At 39.6% G+C, this 15,509-nt stretch overlaps 1 protein-coding gene across 9 annotated transcripts in view; it reads right to left on the bottom strand.

Moving 5' to 3' along the window:
• MYBPC1 (myosin binding protein C1) overlaps nucleotides 1-8,378 on the bottom strand; it is an 80,028-nt gene extending 71,650 nt beyond the window's left edge. For 6 of the 9 annotated variants that reach the window (XM_075051500.1, XM_075051496.1, XM_075051497.1 and 3 more), the window contains exon 1: nucleotides 8,222-8,378. In XM_075051500.1, coding sequence (XP_074907601.1) covers nucleotides 8,222-8,246 — 25 coding nt within the window. In that variant the 5' untranslated portion in view covers nucleotides 8,247-8,378. The remainder of the gene's footprint in view (nucleotides 1-8,221) is intronic. The other 3 variants (XM_075051501.1, XM_075051502.1, XM_075051498.1) reach the window with 1 other exon arrangement.
• Between the last annotated feature and the right edge of the window lie 7,131 nt (nucleotides 8,379-15,509).

A 15,509-nucleotide genomic window follows, 5' to 3' on the forward strand; every position in this document is an offset into this window, starting at 1 on the left:
CCATGTCCTGGTACCGCAACTCTCTGCACTGCATGGAAGTCACATGCACTGACTGACTTGGAAGTTATCGTACCCATGAGGGTCTTTCCTGAAACAAACAACTTTACTCCAAGGCAGAGCATGGAGCGATTTTTAGGGTGGTGAATTTTGGGGGGAACTTTAGAACTTTTCTGAGACTGTGCTATATTTGACTTTCTGTTCAACAACCCTCTGACACAACTCCAGGAGGTCTAATGTCCTGAATTAACCCCCATCTAGCACTACCAGAGAGCAGGGCATGCAACATCTCAGTATTATGACATCTAACACCACCATGGCTAACTGCAGCAGAGGCCACAGGTTATTTTGGCACTTTGAACTGAAAATACACATAAAGACACTTGGCCAAGCAGTAGAGGATTGTTCTCCTTCAGAAGAGGCAGTTCTAAGCCACGTGGATGTAAGACATCCTGCATCACTTTGCCTAGGTCCCACTGACTGCTCTGTGGAGATGCCATCAGCAATACAGACACAGGTAACAAGGGTGGGAAGCCAGAGAGAAACCACTCCATTTTGCAAATGCTGCATTATTTAGGGTTCTGAGAGGTGTCTGAGCAGAAATCTATCTTCATACTTCTTGAATCCACAGCACCTATCTTTCTGTCCCTACAGCATCTCAGGAAGCAGTGAACCAAAACATGCTTGATATAACAGCTTCTTAGGACATAAAATCCTTTTGGACACAGAATTGGATTTTTACTCTAATTCACTCTCTTCTGCAAGCATCTTCATCTTGGCTGAACCACCTGCTAGTTCAGTGAGCTCTAGGAGCTAAAATCACACCTGACAAATTAGAGAGAGTAAATTCCAGAAACAAGAATTCATGGAGATTCCTGAATCTACATGTGTTTTGTTGAACACATTGTAGAATATTCAGAAACCCTTTATGATTTAACATTAAAAGTGCTTGTTACTCATAGCTACAAATGTCCTTGATGTAACCAGACATTTATCTAACAGCATAAAGCTGTTGGAGGAAATGAGAGCAAGCTAGAGTAGAAAGGAGGAAGAGGAATTAATAGTGCTTTGAACAGGAATGCAACTCTTTTCCTCTCATTGCTGCAAAAAAGAAATTTAATTTTGAATTGATTTAAACACTGAGCTTAGCCATGAAATGAAATAAAATACATTGACTCCTTCTTATAAAAAATAAAGTAAAACCAGCTGGATCTCTCAACAAAAAAATGGCAGTAGCATCTTCCCTTTTTTATTGTTGTTTTTGTGTGTTTGTTTGGTTTGGTTTTTTGTTTTCTGGTCTTTTTTTTTTTAATTTTTATTTCTATCTCTGCACCCAGCAGATTACAGAAGGGTGCACTCTTCTCTGCTCAAGGGAATCTGGGCCCAACATACTTCCTCATTTATTGAGGGAAAGCACCTGAGTATCACATGCAAATAATGCTGGACTGGAACTCTCTCCTTGTCTTCTTATAAAACTACACACTGCAGAAAATTCTTAAACACCAATTGAACAAATTATAGAGAATAACTCAGCAGCCTTATTGTTAAGGTACTCAGAAAAAAAGGGGAGACACATGAATGCACCTACGGTGTGAGCTAGGAGTCCAAGCTACCATTACAATCAATGGAATTAGATTTTTGTTCTCCATAAAATAGCTGCTTATGGCTCAGTTCATTTTCTTAAACAGAGGCAATCAATGACATTCAGATGCTGTAGCATACCCTTCTGGTTTCTAGCTGCTACTGCAGGGTGTTGCAGGTCTCCCATCGGTCCTAAGTCATATCTGCCAGCCCAAAATGGGTAGTCTGTGTATCCCAGGGTGTCTCATATGGCAGTAGGCACCTATGTTTGGGCAACTGCTGGCTGGTCAGCTGAGCAGCAGTCTGGGCTCCACTGACTGTAATGACCTGCTGTCCAGTGGGAGCAGGGACACCTTGTTCACTTGCACACACTTCCATCTGGGTATCTGGTTCCTAACCCAAAGGTCTTCTGTGGCAGTGTAAAGACCATTGGGCTCTTTGTACGGTTGCGAACTTATCAAAATTTGCAATGAACTAACATAGACATTCATGTCAGGTCAGTCCTCTCTTCCCTAACTCTTAGAACACCAACTACTCTTCAAAGCAAAAGAATAAAATCTCCTGGTGGTCACAAAGTACATTAAAATCCCCTAGTGAATGATGGAAAAATGGCTTCAAACACTGGTTCCCGAACAGCAGTGAAAAAAGAGAAAGCTTTTTTTGGAGTCTTCAGAAGCAGCACTTCAGTTGTGACTGAGAATAGAGAGAGGGCTGGATGGGAAGGGAAGGCGCTGTTTCTCAGCCACACAGTTCTTCAGACTCAAGAGACAAAGCTGTTTGCAGTGGGACTGAGAAAATTCTAATTACGACTGAAGTTAATGATTCTATCCATGTGCCTTGTCCTTTATTTTACAGACTTTTACATTCAGTGCAAATCCACATTAGTGTCTGGATGAGAACAACCTTTTTTTCCCCTCGCCTAGAACAATTATTAAATTAGAACCTCTAGCTTAGTGGAATCTCTGCATTTTCCCCAAGTGGTGAGTGTAGTATTTGGCCCTATCTCAATGGAAATTGCCCCAGGTAATTTATTTTCAAACTTGATTTGCCCTTCCACTTCAAGGAACCCTCTGGATGTCCCCTCATGAAACACGAAATATGTTGTACCACATATTTTCCAAGGACCATTAATGTGTGTGGCAGCTACTAATGTTTTGATAATTGAAGTCTCCCCAGATCTCTCTGCTATTTTTTTGCTATGCGACCACAGACCTTCCCTTCTTGCTTGGTAGATCCCTGAAACTAATATGAAGAAACTCATCCAGTTTTGCATGGAACAGAAGGGTACTGTAGCATGGTTGGTTTTTTTTAAAGCTCTCTTAAAGTGATATATTTAGGAGGTATGAGGGGAAAGAACTGGGCAGGCCTTTATTTATCTTCCCAACAGGTGCAGTACAGGGAGGCACAAAGGCAGCATTTGCTGATTTCAGTTTTGCCAAGTACAAAGCACCCTCTGGTCTGCTGAAAGACCGTTCCCTGCTTTCCTCCTCAATGGGTTTTTTATTTTAGTGTGGTAATATTAAATATTTTTCCTGTGCATAGATGCACTGCTTTTTGCACAGGGTGGACAAGCTTTTCAACTCACATAAGAACAACAGTAAACCAGATCAATCTTGCATTATCCTCCTACACTAGTCTTAAAATAAAATCAATGCATTGTATAAGAAAAAAAATAAAAAAAATCAATGTAGTTCCTTCAATTTACACCATAATAAAACAAAACATAAAAACTCCAAAATAAATCAAGTTTGGGGATTTTTCTTTGCCAGTGTAGGGATTTTTCAATCAGATTAGTCTGATTGGAAAAGTAGTCTTAAACTTAGGAGCAGCGGAGGCGGAAGGTCAAAGAATAAATCTGAGATGCTCTGCTATCTCAGAAGGAAGTGTGGGAGCAACACTTAGAAATAAGCAATGGGAGGGCAAAGACAGTCTAAGAACAACTCAATTCCCAGTGTGCAACAAGATCTGTGCAGGAGGACGCTGGTCTATAGGGCTCAGGATGGGAGCGGGGCCCACCCCAACAGATCTAATTACAACACTTAGGCGTAAGTTTGCTTTCTGTTCGTGAGGGCTTTAAATTTATTAGCTAGAGGTGATGAAGAGAAACTTTCTAAAGAATTGGGAGGGAAAATAAGATAAGAGGTTAGGGTTTCCTCCTTCCCTCATCCACCAAATCTCATTTACCTGTGAATTTAATGCAGTGCTTGTAAATGATATATATGGGCCTGACTTTGAGTGTAATTTGGCTCCAAGACTGAAGGTAGTTAGAAATAATAGGAATGCATTTTACAGTCAGTCCTGCGGAGGAGCAATGCTGATGGCAGAAGATGGATGTCTGTATGCTTTTCTTTGGCCTCACTGAAGCATTTATCTATGCAGCAAGGACAGCAGCAGCTGCACTACCCAGTTTGGTGCCATAATAAAATGATTATACAGTTCCAGTCTTCTGCATGGAAAGCACTAAACAATGCTATACAATGTTCACATGCTGGATTCTTGAATTTTCAGGAAAACTTCCCATCAGCAGTGTTAATTTTGACACAAGCCAAATCCATATACCAAAGCAGAAATTCCATTTAACTTCTTTTTCACCTCTGAAAAATTGTCTAGCCTTGAAAATACGATATTAAAAGAAATCTTACTTTAATTAACTCTTATCCAGCCCTGATACTGAGATTGATTTCCCACTGGAATTCTGCTCTACATGTCTACTTACATGATTTATATGACTAGCTGGTTTGTTTGACAATGCCTATTACCTTGACACACCAGACTGTGGTATTGTTTTAAATATCATAAATATAATGCAAATATAATTATAGAAGAACCATGCAATGAAACAAAACCAGTCACGTTGAAAAGCCAATAGAAATAAAGGCTGTTTCAACTGGGCTTCTTCAGAGAGAACAGTGTTACCACATCTCCAAAGCAGTCTCTACTGATACGTCTGTTTACCTCCTTTCACAAATTGCTTCATGTTTTAGAGATTGTCTTTCTAACAGACAATATATGCACATAGTTTTCGTCACAACTTTTACATCTGTGCTTTTTACAGATCAAAAAAGATTTTGCTAAAACACTGTTTAAAGTAGACATGCAGATTTTTAATTTTGTTTCCTTGCCAATATGCGGGTGCTCCAGGCAGTATACAAGCAGAGCTTGCAAACCCTTAGAAAATGAAGTTGGCAGACAGTTGATAAATGCTTTGGCTTAAAATTTGGAATGGTCACTTAACTCAGGGCCATGAGTTATTTCCTAGACTGGGGAGAATAAATAAGGCAAATTTACAGAGCTGCCTACTGGGGACTGACTTGCACCTGTCCCTGTGGGATGATGCCCACAAATAGTTTGAAACCGTTGCTCTTGAGAGACTTGGCACTTTTACAAAAGCATATCCAAATGCCATGGCCTGTGACAGCTTAAGAGGGCACCTAATTAATGGGCAGCTCTTATTATGAATATTGGTTAAAGGAAAGGGGGGAGAGGAAAGACTGAGTGATTACAATAAATTACAGGAAGTAATTATGTGAGTGAAGGTTATTTTATTAGTCACCAGGAAAACTAAAAGCTGTTAAATTTAAATGCACTGGTGAAGGTCTTTGGCATGACAGTCCTATCCTAGTCATCCACTGGGATCAGTTAACCCACTGATGTGAACTTCACTTTGCAAATATCAAATTTTGAACAGGCTAAGACAAAACTATCTTACAACAGCATTACCATATACTCCAAAGAAGCCACAGCTGATGTAATATATAGGACTTTGACTTTTTAGGAGTACAATAAAGGCCTTAAATCATTAGTCATGGAAGCCTGTTTCTACAGTGACAAATTCCATCAGGCTGAAGTGCTCCAGCAACCTTCTCTAAGCTGAGTGGTGTGTTTAATTTGGTGATCCTATTTGTTAAGAGCACATTCTGAGGCTACGCTCTCACCAAGTCAGGAAATTTCTCACTTCAGTAATCTAATAATCTTAAAATAGCTCAAAGAGCATTTGGCCTGAAAAAAAGCCTGGGAGCTTGCTACAGCACTGCCTCTGAAAAAAGTAGCTATGTACTTCAGACACTGCAAAAAAAATGCAAAGCTGAGATTTTCTTAACATTCAAGTGTTAGTCAGTTTCTGATTTCTCAGCTGCTTGCTCTTGTGTGTGCTGTTTTTAACGGGCAGGACCTATCAGAATGAGGAGTATGGGATCATTCATTTAGATCGCTTCTTTTGGAAATGTCAGAAAAATACTGCTTATGTGCCCATGTGATGCAGAAACCTTAAGCCTCTTTTTCTCTGCTTTCTATTGTAGTCTGCCAACAAGTTCCTCAAAGGTTTCTCCAAGAGTCCTTCCAGTGGCATCTTCCAGAATGTAGTCAGTCCAAGGTTCACCTTCATTAATTAATTACCTTCAATCCTTCACGCTTTGGAAATTACCTTGAGAACAGGCATTTGAGGGACACTTGATGTTCTGAGTTCTTACTGGTAGAGCTAGTACAAGTAGTAGCAGTGGTATCATACTGTTATTGGTGCCGAATACTCCTGCCACTAATATAGTAAGTACTTCTTACTATACAAGTACTGCCACCAGCTCAGGTGAGTTCTTGATCAACAAAAATTCTTTAGGAAGAAGCTTATCTCTTAAGTGCAATGAGATACACATGTTATCACCCTGATCTACTGGCTGCAAATAAGCTGGGTGCAATGGGGAACAACCAGCGTACAACCTGTATGTATTGCTTTTCCAGAGCTCATTACTACTTGTGAACTCTAGCTCTATCAGGAAACAAGGCTTCAATATTTTTTATGTTCCTGAATATTGACTCATCAAAAAAAATCACATTTATTCCACTGTCAATATGATGTTGTTCAGGGTTACTAGACTTATTTTGTAACACAACCACGGAGCTGTGTTTGTACTCACTGCATTGTAAGAACATCTTTGAAACAATCTAGTCTTAAACAGAATAATAACCTTTAGAAACTTGACCCTCTTAACAAATTTTCTCTGAAGCACATTATCTTTTGAAAGTGCAGAAATATTTTGGGGTTTTTTTTTTAGTTGGCAGCCACAGAATGCATTCTGATTAAACTGTGTAATATCCAGTCAAATAAGAGATCAAATAAAAAGGACACTTAATACATGTGTAAATCATTTGAATTACAAATAAGACACTCTAGAAAGGGCTTGGCTCTAGGTTTGGTATAGAGGATTAGACTCTAGTATTAATACATGCACTTGGTGTAGCTATTTTCAGAAGGATACTTCATCCATCATTGTCCTCGAGCACTAAGGAGGGCCAGTAAGTAAAACGATCACATTGGTCTGTCAACACTACTTGCTTAAGACTCGGTCATGCAAAAAGTTTAGTTTTCATATGCCCCCAACCCAACAAGGTGCTGAAACTGCCTAACGCTCCTGATAGTTGCTCTGCTCTTGCCTTCCAAAAAAAGAGAAAATATTTCAAAAATACTTTTAAAATAAAGCAAATGCTATCGATAGGTCAGTGTTAAATCAAATGTACTCATTCAAATTACATGCATGGACCTACTGGATCTTTCAGAATTGATGGGAAATAAATGCTGTTTCATGACTTCTGTACTTTCCACAAGATTATCTTTAAGATTAAACTCAGTTTTGCATTTGGGCATGTATTGGAGAACCTGCCTGTACACCTCTTGTTTGCCAACACTTGCAAAGCACATACAGTTTGCACATTATTGGCTTTGCAGAAGCTATGTATATTGTCACCACTAAACAATAATCATCAAAAATTCTTACCAAAATATCTAAATTTGAAAGAAAAATAAAAGAAATTCTATAGAAGTAATGCAAATATAAGAAGTTTATTTAACTTAAATTTTCAGAATAGTAAAAAATAAATGCTAGTTTTTAAAATGTTATGAATTAATTGACCCTGAACATTTTATGCCTGTTTGGGCAGCCTCCAATGGACAATCCTGTATCTCGCTATCTGACTACATACTCAGCTTCTTTGCTATGAACTTAATAGTACCACAAAAGGGGCAAGTATTACTGCCTTTAACTATCCTTCTGAAACAAAAATTAGTAATTTCTGTAGTGTGGCAAAATGTATCATTCCAGTTTCACCTGCACAGAAAAACTTACTACATTCTTCACTCATGCATTAAACGTATAGAATATATTTTCATCAGAGCTTTAAAATTGTTTCATGAGCTTACCCTTTCTATTCAATAACTTATAAAATGTTATGAAAAACATATCAACATGCTGACTTTTTAAACTGTAAGAAATGCTTATTCCCTGTTTTCCCATGTCTAGATATGTTAGCTATAGAGAAACCACTAATTGCACTAAAAATACCCTGCAGTCTTTAAAAAGTGAATACAGCATTTGCCTAATCAAGTAGTTTCTCAATATCTCTACAAAGTCATTGTTTATTGTCTAAAATACTTGGAGGCCAAAACAGTTTTGTGCTATAGCTCTACCTGAAAGTAATTTCTTACTTTAAAAGGATTAGTGACCTCTAATGATATAATGATGTTAAACAGCTATCACTCTTAGATATTATTTGTTGCTGAAATATGCAAGATGCTCTAAAAAGTGTTTTGTGTGTGTGCATACTCATAATTCCTGCAATTAAGAAACGTTCAGGTAATATTTGTTATGCTTACCATCTTTCTTGGTGGGTTCCGGCATTGTTACAAGAATTCTTTATTCCCAGTGAGTTTCAGTCTTTCAGATGCAGTAAGTAGTAGCCCCAAGTCCAGCTGAGAGAGCATGCAGATCAGTATGACAAGCAGAGGGTAAGAAGAATTCCTCTGCTTTATATACTGCGACTGAAATATCAATCAAAATAGCACCTCCTCTCTTTTCAGTGCAAACACTTTGAAAATTGACAGTTATGGGAACCCCTCTCACATCTGTTGTCTGCAGCCTCTGCTCCCTTGGCTTTTGGAAGGAATCTCTGCTGCATTGCATGGGGCTGATGAGAACATCTATAACTTTCTAAATTCAGCCGCACCGCTCGCTCTCTGCGTCTCTCTCTGTAACATGCAGACACGCAAACACACACAGACAGAGGTTGAAAAAGTGACTGCCATGCTAGTAAAGAGGTCCTCCTGCCTGCAGAACTTATAGGAACTACCTGTATACATCTACTCCTTTTTCCACAACATGAAAGGGACAAATAAGCATAGCCAGTATGCCTGCAATGAAACTTCATTTCCTTCCTTTGAAAGAAAGATGGAGTGAGAAGTAGAATACTTTGCAGTATTAATGAAGAAAAAAGGATTGTTGTGTTCCTGTTTGGAGCAGTGAAGACCCTCTGTATCTCCCTTCTGTTTACATTTGCTGCACTTTCTTGGGTCCTTTTCCTGTAGCCATCCTCATTTTGACTTTGGAAGAGACTAGTGTTCCTTTCAGCACTGCTACCTCATTAACTGGAGAGGTCACTGCTGAGAGAAGAGATATTCTCTTTTCCACTCATCCAGGAGATGCAACACTCATCGCCTTTGCCAAGCCAGGAAACCAGACAGAAGGAATGGAAATCCTATCTGCAGCATACACATCGAGCCACTAGACTAAGCCACTGGGCTCCCCTTCTCTTAGACTCCTACTTAAACTATGAATATATAGGCAATAGAAATGCAGGTCAAGTTAATCAGGGGGTACTAGGATTTATTTTCTTATGCCCTTTTAGGATTTTGAGACAAAACTGTAGTGATTAGTGCAATAGATGAAGTGGTCCTCAAGGGTTTCATGCTGTTAAAACACATCTTCATATCATGATCACATATGAATAAGAACTAGGCTACTAGACAGGCTGCTCAGTGTCTAAATACACTCAAATATTACAGAAATCTTATTTCATGTCTTTGAATAGGAGTTAGAGATGAAGAGTGGTCATGTGCCTGTTTATCCTGTAGCCAATGCATGATTGTTTCCTCTACAATCTGTTGTTTTCTGGGTATTTAGCCACTTTATAGACACCTTATAAGGGATGGGCATTTCATTCCTTTTTTTAAGATGAGTCTATCATCTGGCTTTTTCTGCTCTACTCATTATGGTGTTTTATTATTTGACTGATTCATGTGCCTACAAAATACAGAGAAAGGCAAGAGCCCTGCCTACAAGAACCTAACCAAGCAATATTAAAGCCATTTTCCTCCTTTGTTTCATATCACTATCTAGGTAACCCTCTTCATATCACTGAAATAATTCCTTTCCCTGGAAAGCAAACTGAACGCTACCCTGAGTAGGTAACTGGGAGTTTTGTCCGTCCGTGTATGATTGTGGTGGCAGTGGGCAATTGGTGCATGAACAGATAATAACATTGCAGAGATCATTTTTTCTTGTCCCCCTTTCTTCTAGTCACATCCACGCACCAAATGCTGCGATGGCTGGAACCAGAGGGGGATGAAGAGCGACTGCTGATTCTCTCCAGCATGGTGTTTCCCGAGTGGCCCCTTGTAAGATGTAAAACCAGTTTGCTTTGCATTTCACCCATTGTGTGCCAAGAGGTGCTCAGAACTACATGTCTGGGGATTCCTGTTAATACAAACCGGATTAAATATGGTTGCAGTCTAGCACTGCCTGGGTTAGAGAGGACCTCCACTGCAATCTCATGGTAAGAAAGGATTGGAGGTCAGTGCTTATCCTTACAGCCTTAAAGGGCTTCCTTTACAGGAAGAAGAAGGAGGATATTCAGGAAGACAGACTCTAACTCATGGATTACCTTTATACTACTAAATAAATCTGTACTGAGACCACTCACTGACCCAGAGGCCAAGTGAAAGTGCTTGGTTCTCATCCACACAGCAAAACTCCCTCTCTACCCCTAAACAGGGAGACTGCAGCCAAAATGTCCTTAGGGAATGGTTGCTGGCATGTGCCTGAGCTATGCTTAAGTATAGGTGGGAGAGTGGTAGTTGGCCTGAGCCAAAATGGTACCAGGGAACGTGCTGACCATCCTCCCAGGGGGATAATCACAGGACAACACTTGAACCCATGCCCTAGCTCTGCTTTATTTACTGGTATAGACATGGCTAGAAAACTAAATTGGGTCTATAACCTATCCTCCCTTATTGCCTAGCAGAGTTTATGTGTAGAATAAAATCACAAAACACTATAGTTGCCTTTGTAGCGTGCAGAGAAATGTGTGTTTCCTGAGGTCTCTGTTTTGTAAAGGCAAGCTGAGAGTGCAAACAATTGGAACTATGGAGTAGCAATCACCTGAAAATTTGCTCATCCTTTCACTCTTTCCTACCCTTACATTATAGTTGTATAATTCATTGCATTTCATATTATGTTCTGGTTTACTCCCATAAAAAATTCCTGTGTTGCAGCTTTTCTGTAATGTAATTTTTAATGGTATTATAAAAGATGCCACTCAGGTAGATTTAGGCTGTGATGTCTTAGTGTACCTTAGCAGTAGCAGTGACAAGGAAAGCAATTTATTTCCTAAGGAAGTAAGCCCTATTTTATTTGTTTCAGTCCAGTTCCCAGCTGAGTCCATGCCTCAAGCACCTGCAGATACTTCATACTCCAATCTAAGATAAACTAAAATGCCAAGGTTATTTCTCTTCCTGCACAAATGTTGTCACAATGTTGACCCCATCTTTCTTGTGCCTTAACAATTATTAATACTTTGGTACTATTGGATAGATACTATTCAGAGCTTGCTTTCTTATACTTCTTTTTCACATTTGCAGAGTGCACGGTAGTCACCAAACTTGCCTCATCACTGCATACAGGATAGATGTTGATTTTGGCTAACAATTGCCCAAATTGCTTTAAAGCTGGTTAAAAAAGAAGGAAAAAACTGAAGACAAGGAAATGCCTGACCTTTTTGGGTTTTTTTCCATCTTGGTCATCTGTAAGCTTATGCTTCTTGGATCACAGAAATGTCTAAATATACTTACAATTATCTATCCACCCAACCTGTACACTCTGTGTTAATAAATGTATTTATCTATTCATTCTATGAAGTTCAGCTTTAGCCATTTTCTTCCTGCAGTCCTGTTCTGCTTCCCTGTATACAGCAACGACTCAGCTGATGAGATTGCAAGTCATCCTGTGAAGGAGCTGAGCCAGAAAGGGAAGCATTTAGCTCCTTTGCGCTGAACACACAACTCCTGAGCAAGCAAAAGGGCCACAAACCATCTTCTGACTCAGCGGCCAGCTTACTTGCCAAATGACTGAGCCAGACCCTTCGGAGAAAACATGAGGTGGAAAGAGCTGAGCTCCACCTTGTTTCTAGCCCACCTCCTGTCCCTCAGCAGATAGAACTAGAGGATGTGCCATCCCCAGCCATCCTTTCACTAACTTACCCTATTGCTAAAAGCATCCCTGTTTGCACAGGCGGCCTCATGTCTATGGATGGAAACATCCCGTCTCATAACTTGATATTCTCCTTCCATAAGTAGGCATGTGACCTTGTATTTTGCCCTTCTGTAAGGCGAATGTCTTCTGACCAAAATTTATCCTCATTGCAGCATGGCTTTTGTGTACCACCATAAGCCCTCTTCTCAGCCACCTCAGGGGCCAAACATGCTAAACTCTCTGAACCTTTCCCTTCCATGCCTGTCCCAAATAATCTTCTGTGGTCTCTTTCCAAAACATGAGTATCCTATTTTAACTCCGTTCAGCTCCTTGAGCAGTTTCCAAACAGCAGCTAACCAAGTCGTCCGATAATTAAATCATTCTCTCTCGTCTGTTTTTAATAAATTCCCTTGGTCAAACATCCAAAGCCCTTATTTGCTCTTGCAGCTGCTAGATCTGCATCCATAACTTCATATTTGCTGCTATTCCTAGGACTGGACTCTCTGACTTACTTCAGTCTCTATTCTAGTAAGTCACTGCCTGTTTGTTGCCAGAGAAAAATCTTCATCTTGTCACTAAGCCAAAGGATCAGGACATTCCCAGAAGACCTCAGAGAGAGATCTTTAACCAAACTATTTAAAAATTTTCCACCAAAAGATTTTATTGATATTGACAAAAGATGATCAATTGAAATAAGAATGCTGAGCAGAAACGGTCAGTTTAGATGAGAACGGGAAAGGATTCCTAGTCCACACAGAACATAATCTGGAAATAACCCCCAAAACACTGGTATGTCTATACATTTTCATTAAAAAAAATAATAAACAGCATCTTGGTTTGCTACTAACAAAGAATCCAAAGTTGAAGTCTTATGTAACAGAAACCCATTTTAACCATTTTTAATATTTGGAGCCTCTAGGAAACAGTTTACTGAGCCCAAGGACAAACGATAACAAGCAGCAGCAGACAGAGCCTTCCCTCCTATCAGGATGAACACATAAACACGCTTCTCCAGGAGGACGCCGGAATGAGGTTTGACAGTTCCCAAGCCCCATTCAAGTCCCATGCCCCTCCCACCACAATCACATCATAGTGACATCATTTTGTGCTCAGATTCTGCCTTTGCCACATATGGTATCTAAAATAGGACATTATAGGTTTTGGTAAATTTATTTCTTTTGATATTACTGATAATCCACAGAGCACTTTTTCTTTTCTACCAATAAAAATAGCAAATCAATTATTTCAATTTCTACAATGCTGGCAAGTGGAAGACTAAAAATAAACATCCCAAAAAATACACAACTTCTACTTTTGCAAAAGAGGGCAGTACCTCAGCATGGAAGACTGCTGCATCCCAGGATACCTGCTACTCCTTAAGTCCCCACCCAATTTGTGAAGGCAGTCCTTTTTATCTGACATCTTTGCTGAACTTAATGGTGTTGATGAAAGACACCTGGATTTACCTGCCCAGCTCAGTTTAATCACAGCCTTGTACTGTAGACCCACCAGGAAAAAAGACTTTCCTACTCTGCCATGCACTCTACTTTCCTGCCATGTAAATGAGACATGACCTTGGTTAAGAAGTGATGAGAAATACTTCTGTATAAATGTAGCATCCACAAATGGGGTCTTACTCTATGTAGCAAGACGAGGGAAGATTAAACTTTAAAGCCTAGACTGCGGGTTTTTTTTTCCAAGACAGTCGGCTTGGAGACACTTCAAGGCATGTACAAGATGTCGTTGACAGATAAACACCACTTGTCAGCTTTACCTTCTGCCTTACAATGACCCAAAGGATGACATTACTCTGTAAGCAACACATGCCCCATGGTGTCCTATAGCAGTCAGAGTGTTTCCTTTCTGACAGTAAATTCCAGCACGCTGAGGCACTCGGCATCAAAGTCAAGAGCTAGTCCCTAGGTCAGTGCAGCAGGCAAAACGGCAGGAGGAGGAAGGAGAGGAGCTTCTTTCTGTCGACTGCTTGGCTGGATCAGTAAGAAAAAATTAAGATGAGGGTTGCTAAGAAAGGCAGGTGATGGGAATTTTGCCACTGACTTCAAGAGAGACAGAGCTTATTTCACTCTGTTTTTAAGAGGAAACTTGAAAGAGGACCCTGCAGCCAGAAGAGAGACATTGCAGCCCAGATTTTTGTTCTTACTTCCACAGGTGAAACTGGGAGCAGCTCCTCACCTGATCTATGCCTAGGTATGGAAGACCCATGCTGGGTTTATATGCTCCATCGTACTGAAATCTGCCTAACTGTGAATGCCCGATGCAGTATAACAAACAGAAGTTTCTTCGGCCCTGATTTGATCTGTTCATTAAGCATGTGAAATCTACCTCAGCAGCTTACAAAGAGCACTTGTTTTGCCCCAGCAGATTATGGTGTATCACACTGGTACGGTGTCTCCAGCACTGGCCTATGAGGCTTGGGATGAGGAAAATGCCCCTTCATCATTATAAACCTCGGACTCTGATCTTGGGTTCTCTCTCAGAATTGCATTTTTTGTGTTTTCTGATGTGAACAGAGCATTTCACCATTGAACTTGGTGGATTAATTTTAAATTATTCTCAGTGCATTTGATCTGTCTTATTGGAAGTCTGCAGAATTTCAAAACCCTGACTGTTAGCCCAGGAAATTCCTGAAATCCATAACTATCCCAGCAATATCACAAATTTTCCCAGATTATTTTTTTCCAAGTCTGCTTCCCTACTGGTTACAATTAGCAAGTTCCAGTGTCAAAATCCGGCAGGTACCTCTTGTACCCAAAGATGCTCACCATGTATTATGGGAAATGCTAGCACAGGGGATTCCAAATAACCTTGATTAACATTTCTGAGACAATTTTAGAATTATTGCAATGACAGAGGCAGACTTTCTAATTAGTGCTTATATAATACCAGTCTTCCATGTTCAAATTGCCACAAGCCTCCAAACGAAAGTATTAGAAATACATTGATACTAAAAAAATTTATTTGGTCTCCTTTAGAATTTTAAATATTGCAGTCTTACAGATTTTCATACTTCATAGAGGTAGATAAATATTTGAACAATTCAGAATGAATGATGTAAATCCAAGTGTCATACTTCATTAACATTCAAAGAAAAGCATCCAAGTCCCAACCATGAAGGGGCTGAAAATAGAACTTTAAAATTCACTCTTAACTATTTGATAGCCTGGAAATGTTATCAAAGTTGCTGTTCCCATTCAGATTGCCACCATCTAAGGTCACCCTCACTATATAATAATCACTCTATGAAGGTATTTAACAGAAATACGTTCAATTCCCAGATGCCCAGAGGAGTTCATACACATCGTCATAAGCAGCTCGCTTCACTGGGGCATACCTCAGTTTTCTCTTTGTAAAGTGGGGATGATAACTCATTCTTTTACCCTACAGCTGTCATCACACCTTCTTTGTTTCCTTAGAAAATGTGCATTAGTACCTGTTGGCACAGTGGAACCTTAATCTCAGTTGCTACTATGAGGTATTATTACTATTTACAATGCCTAAAAAATACTGCTGCATATGAATAGATGGAATAAAAGGTATCAAGTTCTGTGGCTGGTATTATCTTTTATCTATTAAATCATTTGTTCTTAGCATAACCGCATTATAATTATAACAGTAGAA

The sequence above is a fragment of the Buteo buteo genome, chromosome 19 (genome assembly GCF_964188355.1).
Source record: "Buteo buteo chromosome 19, bButBut1.hap1.1, whole genome shotgun sequence".
Classification (NCBI taxonomy): domain Eukaryota; kingdom Metazoa; phylum Chordata; class Aves; order Accipitriformes; family Accipitridae; genus Buteo; species Buteo buteo.